Source organism: Apostichopus japonicus, chromosome 9 (genome assembly GCF_037975245.1).
Source record: "Apostichopus japonicus isolate 1M-3 chromosome 9, ASM3797524v1, whole genome shotgun sequence".
In the NCBI taxonomy this organism is placed as follows: domain Eukaryota; kingdom Metazoa; phylum Echinodermata; class Holothuroidea; order Aspidochirotida; family Stichopodidae; genus Apostichopus; species Apostichopus japonicus.
Window position 1 is genome coordinate 17,764,966 of NC_092569.1, and position 27,844 is coordinate 17,792,809.

The window sequence follows — 27,844 nt, forward strand, 5'->3', positions numbered from 1 at the left end:
TGCTGGGATTTCCTTCCCTGCTGAACTATTTCAAGTTAAATACTTCCTGGTTATTGTCCAAAACATTGTAATTTCATAGCCTTCACTGCTTTGATCGTTGGAACGGCGGTACATTTTAAATGACAGACCATCATACTTTATACGAAAAAGAGTAATGAAACAACATAATTGATGAAAGGCTAGACTTGGCATACTTGTGTCCTGGAACAGTGTTGAATGTGGAACAGACACCATGTCATGTGTGAGGTACAACAACATGGTTGCTTTTCCTTTCCTTAGATGGCAATGCTGATTTGGTAACCCTTGATGGAGGTGACATCTACCAAGCAGGCAAAAAGTATGGGCTTGTTCCAGTGATGGGTGAAGATTATGGTACAGGTGATGCCAGTTATTGGGCAGTGGCTGTGGTTAAGTCTGACACGTCATTCACAATCAGTGATCTAAAGGTAATTATCTAAGAGTATTAACATCAACTCTTGGAAGTTTTTAAAAGAATTTCAGGTGATAATTTATCCAGTAACGCATCACAAAATGGTCAAAATTGTTAAACAAGTCCAAAGATTTATAGCCTATGTTTTCACATACGGACCATACTACTTACAAGAGACAAACTTCGGAGCATGAAATTATTCTCCTGAATATGAAAGTTTATAAAGTTAAAGATGGATTGCTAGTTAGTAACAAACCAAAAAGAGAGAAAGAAATGTTAGTGTGATAAATATTATTTATTTTTATTATTAATAGTTTTCTTAATTTTTTTGGATGTTTAGATTATTGATCTTTTTTTGTGTGTGTAAGTTTTAATAGGTTGCTATACTATTCTATGGAACCATTAACCGTAGATTAAGCATACTGCAGTTGAAACATTTGACTATTCATGTTGGAATTGTTTCTAACCTATAAACCTTTATTGTATTATCCGGTGTGTTAGTATTGTTGCTAATTGTTTATCCAAATCGATTTAGAATACCACAACTCTGCTAAAATCGAGGAACTCATGTATAAAATCCTGGTGTTATTAATCTTGCCAAGATATCACCAGCTTTGAAGACTCGCCCCAAACAGCGTGCCGCCATCTTTAAAAAGTTAACTTTCCGTTGCTTGCAAGTGAAGTTTTTCTCTTATCCCTACTAAATGCAGACAGTAATGAAAAACGATACCTTGTTATCTTTAGCTGGACCTGAGATGTCCATCGCTGTATCGTTTGTACACTATGCTGTGGGTATTGACCGCAGCTGTATGTACTGAATGTACACTAGTGTCTAATCACCGACTGTAGCAAGCAGTGTGTGTATTTTCTGGGATCGATGGTGGTGTCTAACACTTGTTACACCTCATTCGAAACTAGGTCAGATTACTGGCATTAGACGTTTGTTTTTGCGCGAGTCTTTACACCCTTTAAGCAGGATTCACTTTTGTTTTTGCAGATTTGTTCTGCCAATTTAGTTGCAAAAGCCTATCAAGGTCAAATATGTTAAGTTAGATCCCAGCAGGATATTCTCAGGCGGTAACTGAAGCTTAAGACAAACTGAGAAAACTTTTGAGACATGCAGATGTTCAGACAGACTGACTTCCTTCCAGAGGAAGTGAATCGCACGGCCCAATTTCTTGCATAATTTCTGGCACTATCTAAACATGCTTGAACATTCAGTGTGTCTTGCTATTAACTTATTTCGTATTGACATCACAGCAGTTGCTTAAAGGAACCTGAACACTCCGTTCTTGTACCACACTTTAATAAGCAGCTTTACATAAAGCTAAGTTACTTTGCAGAAGAATTGGAAGAGGCTGTTTCTTCTTAAATTTGTGAGGGCACAAGCTTATTCCAATCCAGCTAAAACTTTTTCTATTATAACCACCACAACACAACACAATCATGAAAAGCAAGGCAATGTCCGTTTTCACCCCAACTTTTAACCCCTTCACAATGATTGAGCTTAAAATGGAAAAAACAAACGATTTCAACAAAACTTTAAGATTGTGTCCTGCATCTGTTTATTGATGGTTCATTTTCAAATTGTAACTAATGTTTTATGATTTGTAACTACATTTTAGTGGCCATACAATTGACCAATTTTAGTATAATTTTTGTGGTTGTTTACAATGGAAGGCCTATACAGTGAATGAGGGCCAAAGGTATATATTCTTCTGTGGAGTGCAATAAGGTGCTCTTATGATGCAAATATTGTAATTTTAGTATTAAAGTATATTTTCAAGTGGTTAAGGCAGTGGACTTGTGATCTAAGGATTACAGGTTCGAGTCCTGGCCAGATCATTGCATTGTGTCCTTGGGCAAGGCACTTTATCTCCATTGCCTCTCTTCACCCAGGTGTATAAAATTGGGACTTGCGAGGTAACTTGTAAATATAGTTGTGTGCACCGGTTTGTGGCTGCACCTTATGGGAAGTCCCTCAGGGGGCACGTGGCTGTGATGCACTGAAGTGCCACAGGAGGGATTGTTTGAATTGTGCACACTTTGGTGTGTGGGTGTGACAAGTTACCAATGACCAGGGTTAAGGACAGAGCGGCGAGACTTTATTTTAAGTTGCGCTATATAAGAACTGATAATTATTATTATTATTATGGTGTTTAATTTTTTATCTAGGGTAAGAAGTCCTGCCACACCGGTATCATGAAGACTTCTGGGTGGATCGTTCCTGTAGGATTCCTCGTCGAAAATGGTCACCTAACTATTGAAAATTGCGATGGTGCAGCAGCTGTTGGTAAGTGAGATAATTATTCATGCTTTGCCATTTCTGTGAAATCATTTGGAATCTGTTGTGAAAAACAACTGTGGGTGGCCACACTTCGAGAAATTTGGCAGGCCGTATCCCAGAGATGAACTTAGGCCATATCCTAGAGATTTGGAAAGCCATATATTCCAGGGTAGTTTTAAGATCATATTCCATAAGTTTGGATGGGCTTATGGTAGAGATTTGTAAAGCCATTTCCTGTAAATATGTAAGAAAATAAATCAGAAATTTAGGAGGCCATATTGCACACCGATTTGAAAGGACAAGAGACTTGGAATGCCTTATCCCAGAGATTTGAAAGGCCATATCCTAAAGATTTGGAAGGTTATATCCTAGAGAATTGTAAGGCTATACCCCAGAGATTTGGAAGGCAATATAATGGAGATCTGAAAGTTCATACCCCAGAGTTTTGAATGGCTATGTATGTATTACATTTGAAATGCCACATCCCAGAGATTTGAAATGCCACATCCCAGAGATTGGAAAGGGCATATCCCATAGATTTGAAAGGGCATATCCCATAGATTTGAAAGGGCATATCCCATAGATTTGAAAGGGCATATCCCATAGATTTGAATGGCCAATGGTTTGAAATGCCAGAGATACAGAAGGCCATATCCTATAGATTTGGAAAGCCATATCTTAGAAATTTGAAAGGATATATCATAGATTTGGTGGTAGCCCATATCTTATAGATTAAGGAGGGTATCAGGAAGTAATATAGTAAGACATCTCTGCTTAATAGGCGTTTACTACCAGTTTCACTGGCTGCTTTGTAGTACATTTTGGGTGACACTTTTCAATCAAGGTAAAACCCCACTCACTGGTTTTACATAATTGGAAAAACCAGGCATCATTGTATTGATAAATTTGCCCTGGTGAGATCAAAAGGGGTTTTAATAACTTAAATTTTGGTAAATCAAGGTAGTGCAGTGAAACTAATTAAATCATTATTCTAATACAATAGTTCCCACAAGCAGAAATGTAAGAAAAATGGAGGTATTTTTTTTTGAATTGGCAAAAAAGACCATACAAATGGGTCTCAGACTCTTAGTTCAAGGTGAGAAGATATATCTCATTCTTTAAACCAATGGGAATATGGATATTGGTGGTTTATTCATAAATTTGAAAATAAAAGTTAGGAATAAATTTTCAAGCATATATTGATGGAAAGTTAAGAAACTGGGGTTATCAAAATCTGCAGGTCATTTTTGATGTTTTATGGAAATGACATATGCAAATCATGCAAATTGAGTAACCATGTTGGTTGTTTTGAGGGTGGCTTCCCTTGATCAATACAATTTTATCCATGGCTGGTTTGAGCATATTTGAAAGCTTGCCTTTATCCTTCATCAGGTGAATATTTTGAACAGAGTTGTGCTCCTGGTGCGCTCAGCGAAAAGTACAACCCATACAGTACCAATCCGGAATCCTTGTGTGACCTCTGCGTCGGCGAAGGAGATGACAATTGTGTCCGTAATGACCATGAACCATACTATGACTACTCTGGTGCATTCAGGTAAGATAGGTGTAAGGCAGCACCATCATGACCCGGGGGTTGAGAGCCTGGTCTTACCGTCCGGGCCCGGAGACTTAGGGGCCCTGGGAGCCTATTAAAACAAAAAGGATAGGTGCAGACAGCATATTGCTTTCAATAGTGACGTTGGCTTTGCTCACTTTAGGGTGCTTCATACGTCTGGGCCCGGAGACTTAGGGGCCCTGAGAGCCTATAAAAACAAAAAGGAATGGCACAGACAGCATATTGCTTTCAATAGTGACGGTGATGGTGATGATCGCTGGTTCTGCTCACTTTAAGGTTCCTCATCTAATTCTTGGCCCTTGGTTGCCCAAGTTTATTTTTATGCTGTTGGTGTAAGGTAACAGTTCAGAGTTCTGCTGTATCATACACATATTCTCCTTACAGATTCGAACATTTAGAGTACCTTGTTTCATGCCTGAAGGGACCGCACTGTAAATTTTAAAGTACCTCTGCATGAATTTCAAACAAACACCTCATGAAACAAACAGTACATCATCACATTGGCCAACATTGCACAATCTACTACATCTCTTTATTGCCTAACAAATTTTAAAGAACTTTCCCTTCCACCCCCCCCATTCCCCCTCCCCAAAGAAATATATAGGGTGTCTTGTAGGGCCAGCACAGCACACAATTTGTCTGGCATTGACCTGTGGAATGTACTCATTCAGTAATGTGATTCCAGGTAATTTCTTGGTTGCTCACACTTTAGACCCCACCCCCTAGTGGGGAATCTGTCTCTCCTATATGAACTGTTGATAGTACCTATGATTTGTAAGTAGCTCTAACTGGTGTCTTTAATTCTTCAGTAAGACCTCATTTTGAGGGTCCACACACAGCAGTCGTTATTTATTCTTTGTTAAGTATGTAACATCGCAACTTCAAATGTTCCCGAATAGAAATCTAATTTTAAAGCTTTGTTGCATGAAACCCTTAAACTGAAGGTTATGTTTTTCTTAAAATTCCATTTTGGAGCACGAACAATTTAAAAGCAACCTCCAACACTTTCTGTAACTAGTCTGAACTTTTGTAGCAGACGAATCAGTGCTTTGTTGTCATTGTCACCAACGTTCAAGGCTGTTGGTTAAACCAGTTCAAATTAGGATGACAGGAATATATTTATAGCTTTTTTACTGCCCCATTTTGCATGTCTTTTTGTGAGAATTTGGATATAAGACTGTTCTTGTTATCTGGATCAAGTCAAGAAAGATGATTTACTTCATTTTACATAATTCTTTTCTCTCTAATTTTCTCCTAATGTTGGGTTCAGATGCCTTGTGGAGGGCGCAGGAGATGTGGCATTTGTTAAGCAAGTCACAGTGGACGATAACATCAACCCGAGCAACCCCGCCGAGTGGAACGAGAATCTAAGCAAGAGCGACTACAGCTTCCTTTGCCCAGATGGCACACGTCAGCAAGACTGGACCATGGAGTGCAGCCTCGGGAAGGTCTCCTCTCATGCACTGATGACTTCAGCCGAGAAGACCCAGGGAGAAATCGAAGAAATAATAGCAGTCTTTACTGCTGGGCAGGTATGAGGAAATAGCATCTCCATGTCAAAAACAATTTCGCCAGTAAATTCACGTATAATATTTAGTTGTCTTTGTGGCTGAAATAAATATCTCGAGAAATACTTGATAGATATGTTATGGGCAGGTATGAAGCCCCCAAAAATACACTGCGTTATGTTTTAAATGTCTACTTTGATCAATTATTGTAGTATAAGGTGAATACATGGTAGCGGTTGGAGTGTCCACCCCACAAACATTTAGGTCCCAGGTGCAAATACTCACCAGGACACCAGATTTTCTTGACCTATTCACAAATCGCTGCTTTGCAGTGTTGCCGAGTGGAGTCTTCTATGGACTTGGTATTTCTGGTTTGTGAATTGGTGGGGTTCGGTTCTGTCCTTTCAATGGTTTTGAAACAGCAATGGCTGCACTGTAGCGATGATGAATTGGGTGCCTCCGGTCAGATGCTGAAGTACACACTCTCCCATTGGATGGTGTCATTCAGAGGTAGCCCTGGGAGCCGGAATGGGTTCAACAATTGCATGCCTGCCTCGTAAATCCCTGAACACTCATCAGAAAGAGAAACCTTATTATATAGCCGGTGCTCATCCAAGATCATCACACCGATAGGGTTTCAAATGAGATTCTGTTGGCTTCCTAACCTTAAGGAATTACTAAGCTTAACACCACTAGTCTTTGGCGGTTGAAATCAACAGTCACAAAATTATCTGACATGGTTAATTGGGCAGATATGGAAAGAAAGTTCTTCAATGTTACAAAATTGTTGTCTTCTTGTGAATGTGGTTGTATTGAAGTTGTGCAGATGACATGCTGGTTAACAGACACTTTGGATTCACGAAATCAAAGGAATATGTTCTTTTGTAATTGTAATTTTACTTCTAGGAAAGTGTCTATCATACTTTAAACTGGCCCTTTCTTTCATTTGTCATCTAGAACCGGTACGGTAGTGATACTGGCAATGACTTCAAGCTATTCGACTCGCAAGATTACGAGGGCAGCGACCTCCTCTTCAAAGATTCCACTAACACCCTGCAAGACGTAGGTAACAAGGACACCTACGATAAATGGCTCAGCGAAGAGTACATCAACGGACTGGAAAGCCTGGACCCAGCAACTTGTAGTGGCATGTCAAACGGCATGACTCTCTTGGTCCTGGCGGCAGTGCTGGCCATTGCCCATGCCCTCGTGGGTGGTGGAGCTTAGAGAGAGTAGCCACAAATGCGATCCAGGAAGGATTGTCCTATATGTCGGCGTAAGATGCGCCACAAAGTTGCATCTGTCGGCGTGAGAAACGTCACAGTCTGTTTGATCCTCCTCCGTATATCATATTTATCCATTTTTATGTTTATCTTTCTCCATTTCTTCAATTTGACTTTTTTTTTCGGGTATAATTCACATTTTGAAATTTTTATTCCTTTTCTCCCTTTTTTTCCAACAAAGAAAAAAAATGAGATCATTCAGATTGTTTCAATTCATTCATAGTGGCAATTAGAATATTCATCCTTCCTTAATATGTAGATAAATATTTTAGAGAGAAGTTTAATCTTCTTGGATATTAACAGTATCTTATAAATGATAGTACTAACTGACATTAATTGTTTATTCTTATTAGGTAGTATCAGAAGATGAACACATGTTGCCACTGTACTATTATACTATTTGGAAGCTGATGATGGACTCTTCTTCTTCTTCCTAAACATACCCATGACAGTCAATAACATAATAATCATTTCACACATGTGTACACTAATTTAGGGGAGGTTTCATTTCTCATTTTAAGTTTGGTTTTTTCCCCTCTGCTTTCACAAGTTTTTTTTTTTTTTTTAACTCTTATCGGAGAGAAACTTTCAGATGTGACCTTTTGACACGCGCTTCAAGAAGGAGCCTGTCTGAGGTTGGCATGGCCCTGGACCTCAGGATGAGGTCGGTGAGATAAGCCGCCTGATGCGGTAGTTGTAGTTGAGAAATGGCAGTGTTGTAAGATCTATAAATAGGGAAGTCTAAAACTCTTACATTGACATTACATTGACAATGCTGATACCATATAAGACAAATATAAGCTTCTGTTGTGTCCCAATTTTGTTATCTTCTGAAACTTTGCCATAATTAGTCACAGGTTTAATAGGAGAAACTCTTATATGACCCTAGTCCCATAGGGATTCTAGCTAGAATCTGTTCTCCTCCTCCCTACCACCTCCAAACAGAGGGGATAAAATGGTATTAGTCAGTGTAAGAAGCAAGTTACCACTAGAGTTGAACAAGAAAGATTACAATGAAATGATTGTGGTAATTATGCAAGTTTTATAGGATAGAAACGTGTTTTTTAATATCCTTAGAAAGAATACAAATCGGACACAGAAATAAGGAGTGTCTCTAGTTGTAGCAAGCAGCCTTATCTACATTGGTAGTAAGGAACTTACAAAGGTTTGAAGTATTGGTAATTGTCAATTCAAAAGAGCTTCCCGTCTGCCAAGAAATTTTCAGTTTCTTTTTGTCCTTTTCTGTTTTTAATATTTTTGTTTATGGTTTAATGTTTCAATCTTAATTTTGTTTTGTAGGTGGTTTGAATATGAATAGAAAGTAAATATTGTGATGAAATGTTCTTAAGTGTAAATTGGTATATGACAGTGATATAGTTTGAAAGTCAGAAAAATGACATTTTTTCTAATTTCAAATCCATATTAAAGGCCTTTAGTGTCTGAGATATCCGGAAACAATTTCATGATTAGGAGCCTATCATATGATAATGTGCAAACTAGAGAACAGCTCATGACATGTTAAGTATCATCCTCATCTGGTTCACATCTGGTTTACATGATGTCACCAGTTTTGACACAGGTTGATCTGATAATCGTTGTTTTCACTTGTTACTGCATATCATGTCATTATTCAATAAAGCCTGAAGTTGTTCCCACTCGCGACGACGTAGGAATGGATCAACAATTTCAAGTAGAGTTGATTCTTTGCCCTACCAGGCACACAGGACCATTCATTTAGCTTTTGATTAAAACTCAGTAATTAATCTTGGTGAAATTATGAACTGCATCAAATAAATGCCAATACTGATTTTATTTTCAATAATTCATTTTCTTTCATTTAGGATGGTAATCATGGCAATCAATTGTTCTTTTTCTTCTTCTATACTATTATTATGTGACCTATTGCATGGGTGCATTTATAATCTGCTTTGCATATCATTGAATATTCATTAACCAAGAATATATGTAGCTTAACACGTCAACGTACTTTGGTTTTGGAGTTGATTTGTCTGCGAAAAGTTGACTGCTTGTGGAGTTAAATTGTCGACTATGCTTTCATTTGTGTTATGTGTTTGCAGTGTGTTGTATGGCAATGAATCATGCATTGTGGAACAATTATAATTGTGCACATAACAACTGTGTTATCAGGACAGTTTGAATGAAACCAGAAACCACTGAACGAATAACTGAAGTCAACATTTCTCCAGGCTTGATGATTCGTTGAACATTGTTGTGTCTAGTTGCTATGGATTCATTTCAATATATACGCGTGCAAATTAGTCCTGTGTGACGTTTGTCTTTATTTACCACTTCTCTTGTTGAGTATCAGCGTACATGAAGGATCATATTAAGAGGGGGAAATGCGGGGGGAGGGACGAAATTTTTTTAAAACTTGTTTTTTTAATGATGAAACTGGCAAAACATTGCACCAGATCGCATCTAAGGACCTTCAATTGTTCAAAAATATCTCAAAGGGGAGGAGGACACCACCTCCCATTAGACCCCTCCCCCATATCAATCGCAAAATGTGCTCCCCCTTTCAAGTTCCTGGCTACGTCGATTGGGGGGGGGGGTTGGAGGTGAAGGGGGATGTCTGAATATCATTGTTATCAGTGGTCAAACGTTCTGGTATATTTTTTGACCAGGAAATAAGTTTCTAGGCCTAAACTGTACTAGGTGTTCTCCGTTTGCCATCCCCGAATGATGTGATACGGGGTTTCATTTGCAGAGACACTCAATGTAGAAAATAGTCACGAAGAAGCAAGCGATATTTCACATGAAAGTATACATTTTCAGCCATATAGTACTCCTACACTGACCTTGATGTGATAACGAAATGTACGTGTTTCTAGTGCACGGTGGGGGCGCTAAGGCACCAGTTCTTACAACAAATATATCGTAAATTACCAGGTGGTTCATGGTGGTCGCTTGGGGACGGGCCATATTGTCCGTTATCGATTTGTGTCCTTTGAGAAATTTTGTAATACTTAAAATGTGCTGATTTGCGAAATGGAGCTTTTAAATAACGTTACGTTCAATTTTTTTTTCAACTTTTAGGTTAGTCTGCTTAGTATTTACGTTTTAAAAGGGGCTCCAGATATTGTGAAACCTGGATGGCAAAGAAGTTTAACACACAAAACTTTTAATCTACCGCATTCATTCGGAGGCAACACCTGCCCCACCCGTTCCGGTGCCCTTGAGATGCCTGTGAGGTAGCCTATACCTATGATGTTATAAACCAATTCATTTATGCACATGTGAAATAATCAGACTGCGACAGGCGGTATTATACAGCAACACTATAGTATTTGCATTAAAAATCAATACTCATTCGTTAGCATATTCATTTTATATTTTACTAACTGATATACGTGGCCTAAGCCATCTGTAGAAAACTTCACAGATATTTATCGATCCGCTATACTATAGTTTTAAAAAGCAGTGTTAGGCCTAATTCCATATGAGCTTACTACATTAGCCTATCTGAGTTGCTCGTTTTACAAATTGCCATGGTTTTTTACTTTGCTACTACTATAACTGTCGTTTTTCCAAGTCGGCAATGCTTATTGTGATATATAGGCCCTCATCGATAACAAAGTGAAGGGAAATTTTTGACGGACAACTATAATATCGAAAAGGTACGTTGACTCTCATATTATGTTACTTGCGGGGGTCATTATCATACTGGATATAGGAAAGACTTCGTTTGTAGAAAAAGAAATACTACAGTTTAGAAAATGTCCCCCAAACAAGCGCAACTGAAGTCGACGTGTATTACATGAAAAGAACATCCATTTATGTTTTAAACTTCGAAGCGATAAAGAGCATTAGAAGAGTAAGGTGTGATGGATAGTATTGGTAACTTTTCGTTGTAACTGTTCTTCATTTTCTTCCCTTTGAAAGATGATATAGGCCTACCGTCAAATACGATTCAGTCATCTACAATTTCAAATCGTAATACGCGAAACACTTCCATCGTCAGTTGGGGTAAAATGTTTCAGACGAAGGTTTTTGTTTTCGGTCAGGGAAGAATTGGAATAGGCTTCCGGGTATTCAAGCAACCCCCGCCTCCCTCTTTCAGTCTCGTACTTTTAGTATTAACTACCATTCACAAAGTAGTGTTTGAACTAACTATGGACTTAATATGATAGTCTAAATATGCTTCCGAATGCACCGTACGACGTCTAAACTTGTATTTACTTTTTCTAATGGTGGACCACTACACACCCTACATGGAATTCGGCTTCCATGACATTCATTTATAAATCTTCCATTCGCCTATGGACCTTCCAGTAAAGCGGCAAGCACTTAACGTATAAGTCAGTCGAGGGGAAAAAATATTCTTCACTTTTGAAATACGGTGCAAGGCCTGTATGCGAAGATAGTGACACGAACCCTTTTATAACGGATTAATGATGGTCACTTTTATAATTCGTCCATAGTATGACACGCTGTTCGTATACGTTCGATGTCTTGCGAGTTTGCACATGGCATTATGCCAGGCAGGACTGTTGGGCTTGGGTTAATCTCATATTGGTACATTTATAGTATTAAATAACTGTGCGCATCAGAGCCAGGTAGGGTCCCGGGCAAGGGCGTAGGAACCGGGGGGCTGGGGGGCGCCAGCCCCCCAGTGAAAAATATGGAGGGGCGGAAGTGTCATTCCGCCCTCCCGCTTCGCAAGTCAGAAAACCCCTTTTTCATTTCCAAATGAGAAAAAAATCTCATTTGGAGCACCAAATTGCATCTAAGGCCAGGTGAAAATGCAAAATTATTTACAAAATGGAGTGGGTGTTGAAGTGTGCTATATTACACCAAATTGCATCTGAGGCCACCTGGAAATACAAAAAAATTCCTCACCCCCTCACCCCCTCCCCTTAGACCCCTCCCCGAGGCCGGCCATCAGTCTTCAGCCCCCCACTCAAAAGTACCTTCCTACGCCACTGGTCCCGGGTGCATTTACGTCACCGGGCCCTTTTATGAATTATGAATTTTCTGAAGTATATTATTTATTATTTATCGGGTCTGAGTGTTTGTGCCTTCAGTTTTTTTCTCTCCTATAGGGTCCTTGATTGGGACTTGAGTGTCTCTATTGATCCTTTTTATCTACTAAGCTAAACTAAACTACATGAGAACGCATCATTCTTAGTGCTATCCTATCATGACCCCCGGATCCCTTCACCTGACCCCCCCCCCCTACATCTCGTTTCTCTATCAACTGTAAGTGTAAACCCTGCAAAGTTCACGTTCTGTTGAGGGCTACAGTATATATCTACACTGCATTAGCATATCCGTATATTAAATTACGTATATGATATTCTTTACAGATAAATAAATTGGATGCCTTGAAATCGTCATGAAATAATTTTACGACATGAACAATTAAACAAATTAACATACAGAAAAGATGAATAGCACAGAGTTGTTCCCGAAGATTGAAAATGAATGAAGTAGTTCAATAATCGAATTACGTTATTCTTAATTTACCCTCAAATATAACATAATTTTTCAATGCTCTTCTTTCTATCTAGATAGCTTTATTCCGTGAAATCCAACATGGCGGACTTCGCCAATTGTGGCATTTCTTCTATATGTATTCAAGATCTCACAGACGGGGATAAGACTGTAGTAGTTCATCGTCAACCTTCTCGAGCCATCACAGTTCTAGAGAATTTGCGAGAAATGAGACAAAACGCAGAATTTACGGATGTTGTATTGTGCGCAGGTGGTGTGGATTTCCCTTGCCACAAAGCCGTGCTAGCGGCCAGTAGCCCGTACTTCAGGGCGATGTTCACCTCGGATTTACGCGAAAGAAATTCGCAGAGAATTCAACTACCTGAAATATATTCTGATACTATGGCTTCGATCTTGGACTACGTTTACTCAGGAGAAGTCAAAATAACGCTAGAAAATGTGCAAAGTTTATTCCAGGCGGCTGATTTCTTAGATTACAACAATTTAAGCGCAGGTTGTATTGTTTTTTTAAAGAATAATATAACTGTTGACAATTGCATTGATTTAATTCAATTTGCAAGTCGGTGTTCGTCTTCTGGTTCCCTTTTAGATGCTGCGATGACACTTTTAGATAACAATTTTGAAAATGTCACCAAGAATCGGGCATTTCTAGATATTGAGCCAGATATACTTATCCGTGTTTTGACCTCCGAATCGATACGCCTAACGAGTGAAGAAACTATTGTATTTGCTTGTCTAAGATGGCTCGCACATGATTTTGAAAGAAGAGAGAAACATTCTGGAGATATTGTCAATTGCATTCGTCTTCCGCTTGTGAAGGAAACCGTTCTAAAACATTTGAGAGCAAGTAGTTCTCTCGTAAGAGAATCTAGCTCTTTGTACGATGCATTTAATGAAGCTATCTGCTGCCAGATACTTATACAAAGCGGCAAACGCGTTTTAGGAGCGCAAACATACCCACGACACATACTTCCGGGTCAAAGGTCAGAGGTGATGATGATAATGGGAGGACAATACCACTCAGACGATGGGGAGATCATTTGCAGCAACGAAGTCTGGTGTACTTTCTTGCCGTCTATGAATGGGATGGTTAAACCATCTTGGACACCGCTATCACCACTGCCGGATTATTTAAAGAGGAAGTATTGTGTAACCGCCATAGGTAAGAGAAACAGTGGATCAGGGCCTCAGACACTTTATCTTCGATGAATGCTGCATTTTGCGTTGATCATTCCATGCAGTATTTGAAATATTTGCGCATAACTGCATCAGTGTAACGTTATAAAAGCTTTTTAAAAGTTTTACCGTTCCTTATCAGCAAATCAGCAAAACATTCAGTTAATCACAACTGATTTATTGTTACTTACTGTGTTGTTGTTGTTGTTTTTTGGCAAAACGTCAAAGACAGTTTGATCGGTCCCGGTGAAATTTGTTAGCCCGGATTAAAGTTACAGACTTATCTTCTCGGCACCGTACCTTTCTTTAAGCGGTAGAAGTTGCTGCCACCAGAGTGGACACTTTGAACGAGTCATCGCAAAATACAGATACAATTTTAGTCTAAAGTTAAAAGTCTGAAAAACTTCTGGTCACACTTTATGACAAACTAGAAGAAAGCAAACATAATGCAAGGAAATAGTTCAAATGGCCAAAAATAAAGCAATTTCTTTCAAAACTCATCATTGAACAAGTTTTCAGTTATATCTTAAATTAGCAATGATTAATTCAGCCATTACATATAATAATAAAGTGTGGATTACTTTTTTTTTTTAAATTTCTTTTACAATAGTATCACCGCCAAGTTTAAAGTCTGGCATATTGATGCACTCATGAATGCTATACACATGATAATGTTTATGCCTCGAAAATACCTCATTCACCGTCGGCATATAACGATAACAAATTTTCTCATATTTACCAACTGTATAATCTCAGTTAATTTTCACGTTTGTCCAGAGATTAACATTTACAGTTTATGCTTTTATTTCCCCTATTAAGGCAGCAGTGTATACGTTACTGGAGGGTTTGATGTCATCAACAACAGATCGATAAGGGCAGTCTGGTGTTACTCGTACAACCGAAACATATGGTACAGCATAGCGGACTTGCTGCACGCTCGACACAGTCATGGAGCCCTTGAATTCTCTAGCAAGCTTGCCGTCATTGGCGGTAAAAGCAGCTTATCTGACAACCGACTCAATTATTTCGAAATTTACGACCCGGCTGAAAATGCATGGACAGAAATGGAACGTATGCCAATAGCAGTAAGTGTACCTTCAGTCGTTCAGATTGATGGTAGAATCTATGTAATAGGTGGAGCTACTGAAGATGGATCCGCATGCCAGAAAATTCAGGTCTTTAACCCTAACCTTGAACTTTGGAGCCTGATCGATATGTCCAGTATCATTCGTCGAAAGACACTGCGTGCCGTTCCGCTTGGTAAACGAATATTTATGGTTGGTTCTCGCAAACCACGTGATGCACTAACGTACAATTTCAGGACAGGTCGTGAAGTGAGTAATCGACAACCTTTGGATTCAAGATTATTTCCTGGTATGACGTCACATCATGGCAAAATTTGGTTGGTTGGCGGGAAATCAGACGATCGTATCCTTGAGACAGCTGAAGTTTATGATCCTAGTATCGATAGATGGAATACAATAGTTGATTTCCTCCCAAGAGGTCTGTATTTGCATGGTTGTGTTACCATTACTGACTTTCCTTGATATAAGAAGCCTTTTTTTTTTTTGGGGGGGGGGGGTATAATATGGTAACGAATGCTGCAAGTCAATGTGCAATGCACGTTCTACCGTGAACACTGTTTTTGTGATAATAATCGTACGGTACTTCCTAGATATCATATAACAAGCATTAAGCATTGGAAAATTGCAGTCACATCATCCATGTGCATTTGTTTCCGTGTTGACCTCTAAGCCAGTATTGATGTTGTAAAACGGGACAAACATAATTATGATGGCTAACATTTTCTTTCAAAGGTCAAGGGTGTCGGTCTCAATTTTAAGCCTGCAAACTGTTATTGCTAAAAGTTCTGACAACCCTACTTATTCTAAGACAATCGATGTGTGTTCAGTTAAACAATTGAACGTTTCGTTGAGTAAGAATGTTATGAGGCTGTGATACTAAAAGTGTTCTTTGATATTTGAGAATATTTGTGACCATTGAGTGACTTTCAAACATATTTCCGGGTAATACTGATAACTTTTTATGTACCTATTAAACATTGTTCAAAGAAAAAGAAGATAATACACTCGATTGTTTGCCCCATTAGCTGTTCTTAACACGGGGGGGGGGGGGGGGAGAAGGATGGTTATTTTTATTTCACGTCAAAATGATTAAACATCTCTCAATCTGTGTAATTATTACCCAAAGAGTTCCTTTTGATTCATTAAAAGATATGACTTAGAAAAGAGACCGAATTGAATGTGCCAAAATGGAGAAGATGAAAAAAAATGCCAAATCGGAGAAACCTCCTGAGAGTGTCCGACGTTGAACCATTAGATCAGTTTTTTCTCAAAGTTTTATTCGATACAAACTTGTTATTTATAGGAGGGGAAATCTAAGAGATAAGTAAACAATTTATTTCAGATGCAATGGTATTTTAATATCTGCTTGTGTGTGAACATTCTCAATTAGTTTATATGTCATGGTGTCGGTCATAGTTACCTTATTTCAAATTATAAAATGTAGCGCAGATTTATATAATAATAATTATTATTATTATTATAGTTTATATCATGTATCTGCTCTAGTTTAGTTTAAAATGTGACAGAATAATGTCATGAAAATTTCCTTTTCATACTGTTGTCTTTATCATACCGCTGTTTCATACCTCACCAATGAGGGAGGATTGTTCCGCTGAGCATAGGAAGTATAACACTCAGGAGGTAGGAAGCTTCCAAAAAGTGGGGGGGGGGGGTGCACAACATCAGAGGGGCACTTTCTCGTTCCACAACCACCACTCGTTTTGCTATAAGCCGATACACACCGGCCATATCACTTAAATACATATGATGTGTTAGTATGCTATTATTACTATTATGGTGCACGTGAATAATTAAAATAAAATATTAAACTTAACGAAGGCTTAAGATATCCAAAAGACAGTTCTTCATCAAATGGGCACATTTTATTTGTCAGTAGGGCACATTTCCAATTTTGGAAGAAAAGTGGGGGGGGGAGGCACGTCCCCCAGTTCCCCGGCTCCTACGCCCGCCCCCCTGATAACACTTCATTTTAGCATGACGAGAATAGAGAGTTCTTGAAACTATGACATCATGGCGTTTTAAATTCATTTGTGTGGAAAAAGAACGGTTACCTGCGGTAGTCAATGTGTACCATTTACGAACATTGATTGTTCAATTGCGAGGGCTTGGTTGGGACAAAGAGTAATTGTTGCAAGCAATGCTGCCTGCATTTATGTTGAAAGGTTTAATTTCTGACTGTCTCTCGTATCTCTGTATTGTTAGTTAAATTAAAACAATTTGGCAATAAAGTAACGCAATTACCTTTGTCCTAATGTACATTACTAAGTTCCCATTGCTGTCTTAAGTTACAAAGTTAAGTTGATATATTTGATTACCAAATTTAATTGCTGTAGATGTGCCCATGGTGTTCTAGACTATAAAGAGGTACTCATAAAATTTAATAGGCATAGGCCTATATAACTGATTATTAACACGGCAGTTAGCTTCAAAATTCCTAGAACTTAAACCTAGTAATGGGTTTTGGACTTTATGTGCAAAATAGTATGCTTAATCTTCTGTCTCTAAGTATGAACCCTAAATGTCTCACGTTACTAGCATCTGGTAATATGTTTACCAGCAGTAGGCATCCCCTCCACCGAACTTGATGTCGGTTATATAATATGTTTGTTTTGCAAAATAATGTTTTCAAAAGAATAAATACAATGTTTGAACGTCTATTTGGCTTATTGAAATTTCATAAAGACGGAACATGTTCTCTGTAAGATGACAAAGACAACATCATTTCGCATATAAGGACTCTTACTTATAAAGTCGCAAATTGTTCTAACCTCACCTTAGAATCCGTCAAATATATTGACACAACCACACACCCCAAGTGGTCACAATTCAATCAGTCGCTCCCGTATCGATACAGCCCGACAACGCTATCCGTGTCCCCTGGGGGACCATAATCGACGCACTTGCAACTAGCACATGCATTTTCCAACTACACCACGTAATAATCCTGCCAAGGGTCGAACCTGCAATTCTGTGATCGCAGGTCACTTGTAGTTCCATCTGGTTTTGCAGACACTTACCGATAGTGACAACGTCTTCTCTTAGACCTTTACCCCAGGTCAGTAATCTACAACTTCAATTCACCTCACCTCAACCCACCCCATACTTTGTTTCTTTATATTGACCTTTTGAATTACTTGCAAGTCAGTAATTTCCCTTACCCATATCAGTATAGTGGGCTAACTTTTATACCTTTGTCTGTATATCTTGGAGAGGAGCGGCGGGGATGGGGTTGGGGTGGAGTGGGGTTTACGAAAACTCCTGATTCTTATATTTACTGGCTACTTTGCTGTTGAAGGATACACAACTTCTTGTTTTGAAGTTTTGGGGCTCAGATTACAGTCAGTCCACCCTTAATGTGAGCCTGTCAACACATCTTGTTCGCAAATCAAAGATAAGTCTTAATTAAATGAAACATTTATATAATTTCCTCTTTCATATCATATGACAACAGGAAGGAAAGAAAAAACTCAAAGCAACGGGAAGCAAAATGAAATTGTATCTTTAATAGTAACTTTAGAGTGATATTAGTTAAATAGGCCTTTAGACGCCAGTAGCTCACATAAACATATCAAGTAGAATAATATTGTAGTCACTTCCTTGTTCAACCAAGAGGAACAATTTCATCGGCAAAAATCTTCATGCATCATTTCTGCAACATTTAAGCGACAGTACTAACGTTTTGTAAATATTGCTTTTTACTTATATCAGGGTCAGATCCAAGGAGGTATGGGGGTATAGACCTCCTCTTTTCAACACCCTTACCAAAAAAGAAAAGAAATTATTAGCAAGAAACTTGCGAGTTGACGTAATTATAAAACGCAAATATCATATCAGAATGCACAAATTCACGTTTCTTTTTTTTTCTGGAGTTGGGGAAGGGTAAGGACCCCCAAATCTCTCCAAACTATGGTTTTGTTTGCTTTAGATTGTATGGACTGAATGTTTTAGTGTTAATTGTATAAATGGCTACGGTAGTTTTTGTTATAGTTGTCATTACACTTCCTACTTATTAATAAATAAACCTAATTTTTTAAGTGATATGTCTAGGTCATGACGCCACGTCGTGCTTACTTATGTTTAGTGTCAGTCGCGAATAAACACGTACGAAACATTTACAAATGGTATTTATTTGTTTCTAACACTATAGTTTTTATTGTATTCATTCACGACGAGTGCAATGATTGAGCAGAATATAATTGAAAAATTGGCCGAATAGATATACTACGTTTCTGTTATTGGTAAAGGTTTCAAAAGGCCACGGTACTTTACGGTTGTATTTTCTACTTCCTCATCATTTTCCTGCTTATTAACGCTACTTGTTCAGCAATTTTTTAGCAGTTGATCAGAAACATATATAGAGTCAAAATTGATGCTATGATGGCGGTTGTGGTTAAATTTCTATGTCTTTACTTGCTAGTGTGTCTTTCCCTGACGAGACTTGAAGTGTCGGCAAAGAGAGACTATAAGGTAGGTTCGAATAATTTTACTTATCTTTAGTCCAATATATTTACGTAGTACCCTGACTGTAATGTGTTGGAAATTATATACTATATCCGTACTTTCGTGACCATTTTGTGCTAGGCCACCTTATATACACATACAACACTGAACTGAAAAAGAATGAAATATGAGAGTTATCGTATATAATTATGATTACAAAAATAGCATTTGGTGTACGTACGGTACCATATCATTGATAGCGGTCAATTTAGGAGCTGATTCGATTGTAGAGAATTTGGCGTTTTTTTTTCATCTCACTAAAATGATTAACTGTCATTTGTTTTCTGCTAGGGTAACTCAATCCCCGCCCCTACAAGAACGTCAACAGAACAACGCAACTCCTTTACAAAATCCTTCAAAAGCCATTTCCCCTTCTAGACATGTTTCCCCTTCTAGACAAGTTTCCACTACCTACCACAGTCAAGGTAGGGGGGGGGGGGCGTGAGAATCCTCGACCTTTGATATCCTATGTACGTCATCTCTACATTCCACCCATCGAAGGTAACTTATGTCATTCAGTACCTGCTCCCCATCCCCTCTCCCTTCTCTTCCGCTCTCCCCCTCTTCCACTTCCCTCTCTTCCCATCTCCCGCTCGCTGAAACAAAACCCAGAAACGTCATTGCCATGGTAATGTATGTGCGGGTTCGACTGAGCGTGTGATCATTACATATGAAGAAAATGTATGTCAAGAATTCTTCCTAAACTTAATTAAAGACGATGAAATCCAAACATATGCTCTTGTGATTCGTTTCGGCGATGTCGTTATTTTTGTTGTTACTGTTAGTTGTTTTTGTATTTTTTGTTCTTAATAATTTTTGTCCCTCCAAAAAGGATAATCATGGTAATGCTATGGTAATGCCTTCTTCCATATTTAAACGACTAAGCCTTTGAACTTTATTTTCTCATAAATTGCTACGGAATATTCCTCTTATTTTGTTTCGTCTATCAGGTTGATCGATGTGAAGACGAGAGTTTAAAATTTAACAGTTCGATCGGAAGCACGCAAAGTAGGTATTTATTATTATTTGTTATTACTGTTACTTGTCATTTAGCCTCTAAAGGAACTTATCCAAACATCAGGCAAAGTTACTTTTACACATGCTCTTACACAGGCTCTTTAGTGGAAAAGCAGTAACATTTTTATTTTATATTTATTATCACTATAAATATTAACACGTTTTAATTCTGTTTATTTATAAAGTCAGTTCATTTATTTCTTATCATTTTGTAAATTTTATTGCATATGTCGTAGAATTATGTTTGCATAATGAACTAGCCATCTAATTGAAAGAAGTGCGACATTTTTGCTGTTTTCACTTGTGACAGGTTTTGTAGAGGTCTCCTTCGTTCCACCTGTATTTCCGCATGATACACACAGCAAAAAAATAACATCTGGAGTGTACCTGATACGACCGATTGGATACTTAACTCCCTTCGAGGTTTACTGTAGCAACTGGATCGATGGTAGTGGTTGGACGGTGAGTCTGGCGAAATAATTGTATTCAAATCCGTGAAGGATATGTTCATGCCACTAAGCCAATTGGAACAAAGCTTGATTCACGAAATAATAAGAGCTAATTCACGCATAATAGACCCTCTTGAAGTGATATGATATAGTGATTCATCCAGACCATGTAGTATACATTAATTTAACCGCAGGCGTGGTGACACTCACTTGTAAAATTATCACATACGTTACCAATGATATGATCAGTGACGGCTCTACGGGGTGGGGGCATGACGGGGAATTCGCCCCCTCCCCTTCCGATTTACCCTAAACGTTTCCTAAATATATTGAGCTAGGATATTTGTTTGTACTAGCAACAGCTTCCAATGCAATGCATTAATGTGAAAGAAAAATGTCAAATGATAGCACCACTTGCTTCTTATTCATCTTACTTGTAGAAAAATTCCCTAATGGAATAAGTCTGAGCGAACGGGTCACCCCGCTCATATCAGTGTTATCTTTTTTGTCCCACCACAAAAATATTACTAATCCCCTAGTTGTCCCCAAAATGCCTAGGCTGGTGCCGCCACTGGATGTGATGAAACGATGCTAACGATATCAGGAATAAAAGCAAAACACGTTTGAGGATGTGGTACAGTAGCTGATAAAGTGGAGTGTTAGCTCAGTGGTTAACGCCGGTGCCCCCCAATTATAACAGGGGCGTATCCAGGGGGGGGCGCAACAGGCGCGCGCCCCCCACTATTGGCCGTCACCAAAAAAAAAAAAAGTTTAGCAAAAAAAAAAAAAAAAAAAAAAATTGATGACGACCTTTATGTGAGATGTCGGTGATCGCTCAACCCCCCCCCCCCTCCCGTATGCTTTATTTTTTGTTTGCCAAAAAAAGGTTCTGGCGAAATTCGGCGGCATAATAGTTTTAGAAACATAGATGGTAATTGTGTTTGTATTATCACTATAAACACTAAATGACATGCCAGCCATACTAAATTGTGCATTTTGTGTCCATATTTACTGGAAATGTTGCTTATTATTAAGGTCGAAAAATGGATCACATATGGCCATGGGCGGCGATCCTGGGTGGAGGGGGGATATATCCCCCCATGAAAATGGGTGGAGGGGATGTAATGCACCATATCCCCCCCCCCACCAAATGCCAGGGATAAGAATATTTTCATGCCTACATTTATGCATCTTCGTTAATGTACGGCTCTTTTTTAGCTTCATTTCTCGCCTACCATAAACGCAGTGCGATCTTTTCAAATAAAGCGTCTTTATAAAGCAAAAATAGTTGACTGTAGGCTTCATTGGCCCTATAACAACAAAATGTATTATTGCGCCCACGGTATTGATATAGTACATATATGCACCCTCATAGTATTCATATAGGCCCTATAGTAGGCCTACACACGTACATGTTCCCTCGAACAGCTGAGAATCTCATGTAACCAGGGTAATGCTTAATACACGTTTCACCTGGATGCCCTAGCAATCGGTACCTAGGAATGTAACTATGTGTAATTGTGTATTGCATGTGTATAGGCCTATAATAGCCTGCATGAGGCCATTTTCTTCATCGAAAAATATAACAGAGCTCTCGAACATTCTAACGTTGCGCCTGAAACAAGATTGACAGGGGCAATTTTCCCAAAATAACACCCGAAATTTAAAAAAAAAGTATTTTGGATCTTGATTATGAGATATTTCGGACATGACATCCCTATTTTAAAGTTGGGTATATGCCGCTTGGAAACCTCGGGAAGTGCCGTTTCCGGCCATCTAGAGGGTTTGTTAATCCCAAAATTTTCTTGTACGCTTCGCGCCAACTCATGGTGGCGCTACGCTTAGATAGTCAACAAGGTCATATCCCCCCGCCCCACTCGGAAGTACGGATCGCCGCCAATGCATATGACACCATTTTGCATTTCAGCCCTTCTTTGAAAGCAAAAATTGTACACCCCTCCCCTTAGACCCATCCCCCAGGACGGCGATCATTCATGCCTGGCGCCCCCCCCCCTATTGGAAAATCCTGGATACGCCCCTGTATAAGGTCTCCGGTTCGAGTCACTCCAAGATTAATGTACGTCGTCCAGTTATAGAGCTGTTGACAATTGACAATTCATAAGCATGGCCGTTAAATATGAATGTAAGAGACTGACTTCGGTCGGCTTGCGGCTTTGATAAGCAAGTGAGACTTCTTCGCGAGTTCCTGCTTGCAGGAGGATCTAAAATACACTAACAAATATATTTATACAAAAATGGTTATTAATTTCGATTTGCTGATATTATCTCTAGATGGAAAGTCGAAGCAAAACGTTAAAAGTGAAACAACATCAATATCTACTTTCACCTCAAGATGTGGTTAAGCATTCAGACGTTTATAAGCATATCGATTAATATTTGCGGAGTTTTCCGCGGATTTGGTATTTCTGGTTTGTGAACTTGGGAAACGGGGTTTGGTTCTGTTCTTCAATTGGTTTTCGAAACAACTTTGTTCGTCATGGCTGCACTGACGTGATGTCGCATGGGTGCCTTTGCCTACCTCAGTATTTGAGAAATTGGTCAGATGCTGGGGTACACCCTCTCCTCCGTCGGATGGGGACGCTAAATGGCAGTGCCGGGAGCAGGAATGGGAGCAAATTCACACCCTGCCTTGTTATCCCCTGAACACTAATTGCAAAGAGAAGGCTTGAAAAAAGCCCGTGTTCATTCACGATCTAACACGGATAGGGTCTCCAATAAGCTACTGTAAGGCTTCCTGATCCTTGGGTCGCTAAACTAAACCAAACAAAACCAACTCAAACCAAGCCAAGCCAAACTCATATATTTGAGTTTTATATTTAGGTCCGAAAATATCAATTTTATGTTATGAAAGCATCATGTTGTTTTGTATTATTTTCGATAGGTCATTCAAAGGCGCTCAGATGGCTTTGTCAATTTTAAGAGAAATTGGTCAGAACATAAAGAAGGCTTTGGATTTTTGTCAACTGAATTTTGGATAGGAAATGAAAAGCTATCGCACTTGACGAATCAAGCAGTGTACGAACTTCGTGTGGATATGACCTTGTCCAATGGATCGTCCTTCTACTCAGCTTACAAAGGGTTTCGTATTGCTGATGAATGGAGTCAGTATAAAATTGTGAATATGATCGCACTGGACAGCAACGTAGGTAAATATGCAATTGCAGAGAAGTATGTCTTATTCGTCGAACGTAATAATTGTCTGTTTAGATGGTCAAAAGCTATTAATGCAATGCGTCGTTACTTATGATTGCCAAGGGTAATTCAGTTCGGTTTTTCGATTCCCTGCTGAATGCACACGGATACTATACGATGGTGATATCATGTGTGTGTGTGTGTGTTGACGTGCGTATCTTGAGACGTCTTTCCTTAGTAAAGACAATAACATTTTAATGAGTCATATTATATTTAGTAAAATATCTGTGTTCACTAGAGGTGATTCCTCAGCTCAGGATACTAGAGCTCAAAATGTGAAAACTTTAATAGTGTGATAACTTCATTAGTCAACATTTGCTTGACGTCATACAAAGTAACATAGGTCCACCTTGGTGAATAAAATAGATTTATCATGTAAGTCATTTGAGGTCAATGGAGTTTAAATTAAACTTAATATTAAGAGCCCGGTATTAAAACTCCCAAAATATATTTTTGCAGGGATAAACTACATAGTTGTGATCCCGGCCTACCAAGGTATATACAAGAACCATATCTTCGTAATGCCAACAAAAGGCACATTATAATAACCCAATAAACATGTGAACATACCTTGCTAGCATTTGAAGTCAGCAATAACTAATGCTTGAAAAGCTTGTGTATTAAAAGTTACATTTAATAGTCCATCATGATACATTGGTATCTTCATTCGTTTTCCATTTTCAGGTACATTAATATCTGCTTGTCCGTCGAATATGATCTACGCAACCTGCAGTTGCAAAGCAACGTGTGAAGATCCCAACGGACAAACTGGTTATAGTAGCGACTGTTTGGGTAGTGAGGGTTGCACCTGTCCAGCTGGTTTCTTAATTCAAGGGAGTGACTGCATCCTTCCGAGTGAATGTGGATGTTTTGAAACGGAAATCAATTCGGTGATACCAGTAAGATGTTATATATTAATCTGATATGGATTGTGGGTAAACAAATAATGATTCTTGTGATTCCTTTCAAATATTAACAAATAGTGAAATCATGGAATACCAGATCTCATCCCAAAGTTGGGTTGTAAGACCTTTGACCGGTGAAAGTATAATACCATCACTCACATAGGAACAAGAACCAATATCCATGCAAACATTAATTAGGGTTAAGGAGCAGGAGCTTACAATAAACGTTTGTACCTTTAATATTATCTTGGCCTCGTTTCACAGGTTTTATGACTTTGACAAATAAACCAAAGACGTTGATCTATGAACTACTGACGTCACTTGTTATATCTAGCGCATTAGGTAGAACGTCGCATGCCCAAGAAGACAACCTTCATCTGGTGCACTGTGTCATAAAGATTTGGCTAATATTAACGTTTGACTTTCATTGACCTCGTTTTACTGGTTTTATGCCTTTGGTACATGGACCATGGACGTTGGCATATGAACCAATGACGTCATGTGTTATATCTACCGTATTAGGGATAACATCGTATGCTAACGTTTCCAACTTCGTCTGATACACTGTTCCGTCTAAATCTGGCTGACCTTAAACGTTCGACCTTCCTTGACTTCGTGACCTTTGCAGATTAACGTTAATTGGTATGCTACAGAATGACATAGAAACTTTTTATTTACAAGATCGGTATGTTGATTTCTATCGTCTTATGTCATACATAAATATGACAATGCCGGTCGTTCTGTTTATGACAAAGAATAGATGTTTGTCTCGTCCACATAGACCTTTCCTTTGTTACACTATATATGACGTAATAAGAAACGGGGGCACCACTTTCGATGCTGAATCAGGCATACCTTCACAAGGTGTAATACGCATGGGGCTTACTGTCTCGGTATTTGTTTAAAACATGTACGCACACATACATACACATTAATTTGACCACCATCCTAGATTACATCATACACCGTTTGGTACCCTTGGGAACTCTACCTCAGGCTCCACCCAAACTGTGACTTCAAAATGCGTCTCCTATATGCTATAGATTAAAGATATAAATGCACGAATTACCATAAGGATTGCTATCTTCTTGTAGAACAGAGAAACGTATTTCAACAATGACTGCACCCAGAAGTGTTCCTGTAGCAATAACCGACTGATCTGTGAAGACAACAGATGTAGTACCAATGCTGTATGTGATGTCAGAGATGGATTACGAAAGTGTTATTGTAATGAGGGATATGGAGGTGACGGTTACATTTGTGAGTCCTTGTCAGATTGTCAGGATGTTTATGACGCTGGACATAGACAAGACGGCGTTTATACCTTCTACCAACTGGATGGCCAGATTCACCATTTAGTGTATATTGTAAAATGGAAAATGGTGGAGGATGGACAGTAAGTTATTAAAGCATCAATACATTGTGAAAAAATATATTACTGTCGACTAATCCAAAAATAACTAATACGGCCCTTTCCTTTGTGATATGTTATAGATCATCGTCTCGATCCTTCCAAAGCCCCATTTCGTCTCCTTATACCATTTTCTCCCATTCAGGTTTTTCAACGTCGCAGTGGCGGCAGTACCAGTTTCTATCAAAACTGGGATGCGTACAAAGAAGGATTTGGGGACCTGAACGATGATTTCTGGCTTGGGAATGAGAAAATATATCATCTTACACACCAAGCAGGTTACACGCTGCGCTTCGATGTTGTTACTTCAGGTGGATATCAGAAATATGCTTCTTACAACGAGTTTCAGATTGAGTCTGAGAGTAATAAATACAGACTGAATAAACTAGGCACCCATGATGGAACAACAGATCTGTTACCCTTTTTAATAACACGTACAATCTCGTTCTGCCTTTCTTAATTATTCTTTTATGACTTATTTCAGGCTAATTTCATGCTAACTTCAAGCTTATAAAATGCATTGCCGATTATAAGAAAATTTAAAATGAAACTGTTTCCTGGTAAGAGAAATGAGAGAAGAATATATCATTTTAGAGAACAAAAAATTCAGATCAGGTGATTATAGTCTAATCATAATTTACAGGTCAGAAGCGTAAAGGAAAGGGAAACGAAAAGAGACTTGCTAAGGTGCGAAACAACGAAGAACACTGTAAAAGAAATTTATTTATCAATCAAAGAGCTATCAAAGATAATCAAAAAACGGCAAACAAAATGTATTAAAGCATTAAAATATGAATTCTTGGCCACGTATACTATACTGTTTCCACATTCAGTTTACTGAAATTAATGCTTATTGATTTCTTTGAATCAAAATCAAATCCAAACTTTCTTTTCAAATAAATTATTAATTGTATGTATAAATTATGACTTAATTACAGAATCCCCATTCTTTAGGCTCAATTTGTTTTTGTCGCATTATAATTATAATGGGAAATTGATAAGAACATTTATGAACAGTATTAAGATGAATTGCTTTAACATAAATACTTTAAAAAACATATTGTTTCATAATCTTCATTAAAATCCCAGGATTTAATTAAACGATAGAAATAGCATAACTCAAATTATTTTCATTCCTTCTCCTTATAAACAATGATAATGTTACTTTCTACTAACATTTAAATTATCTCGGGAGTCAGGAAATATAAAACTGGTAGTCACGTGGTAGCATGGATTTTTTACGAAGTTATGATTGTTTGAGCTCATGATTGTGGCTTACATCAAACTTAAGGGCGGGACGGGGAAATGGTTATGATTGGCTATAATGTAGCCGACTAATAAATATATACATGTCATGTTAGCTATATAGATTCGATTGTACCCATGAACAATGATCAACAATTACGGACTGGTTTTCTTATCAAAATTGCTTATTAATAAATGTCAGTAACCTAATACAAGCAAATTTCTATATAAAATGGTATATGCCTCTTTTGTATATTATCTCT

At 38.4% G+C, this 27,844-nt stretch overlaps 3 protein-coding genes across 4 annotated transcripts in view; all 3 read left to right on the top strand.

Moving 5' to 3' along the window:
* LOC139973046 (melanotransferrin-like) overlaps nt 1–9,363 on the top strand; it is a 48,013-nt gene extending 38,650 nt beyond the window's left edge. Inside the window, exons 10-14 of the mRNA XM_071979405.1 lie at nt 280–446; nt 2,606–2,723; nt 4,110–4,272; nt 5,564–5,825; nt 6,759–9,363. Of these exons, the coding sequence (XP_071835506.1) occupies nt 280–446; nt 2,606–2,723; nt 4,110–4,272; nt 5,564–5,825; nt 6,759–7,028 (980 nt within the window). The 3' untranslated portion in view covers nt 7,029–9,363. The remainder of the gene's footprint in view (nt 1–279; nt 447–2,605; nt 2,724–4,109; nt 4,273–5,563; nt 5,826–6,758) is intronic.
* Nucleotides 9,364–10,390: 1,027 nt separating this feature from the next.
* On the top strand, nt 10,391–15,868 carry LOC139973047 (kelch-like protein 24). Of its 2 annotated transcripts, none has more exons than XM_071979406.1 (3): nt 10,391–10,722; nt 12,616–13,721; nt 14,555–15,868. In XM_071979406.1, exons 2-3 carry the CDS (start codon nt 12,641–12,643, stop codon nt 15,280–15,282), a joined length of 1,809 nt encoding a protein of 602 aa, XP_071835507.1. In that variant the 5' UTR covers nt 10,391–10,722; nt 12,616–12,640; the 3' UTR covers nt 15,283–15,868. The 2 variants fall into 2 exon arrangements, with proteins under 2 accessions (XP_071835507.1, XP_071835508.1); XM_071979407.1 differs by having other exon boundaries at nt 12,620–13,721.
* A 3,051-nt stretch (nt 15,869–18,919) lies between these two features.
* LOC139973049 (uncharacterized) lies at nt 18,920–26,698 on the top strand. Its single transcript, XM_071979408.1, has 7 exons — nt 18,920–19,308; nt 20,292–20,349; nt 20,669–20,820; nt 23,710–23,974; nt 24,705–24,919; nt 26,020–26,321; nt 26,482–26,698. Exons 1-7 carry the CDS (start codon nt 19,216–19,218, stop codon nt 26,558–26,560), a joined length of 1,164 nt encoding a protein of 387 aa, XP_071835509.1. The 5' UTR covers nt 18,920–19,215; the 3' UTR covers nt 26,561–26,698.
* Nucleotides 26,699–27,844: the final 1,146 nt, after the last annotated feature.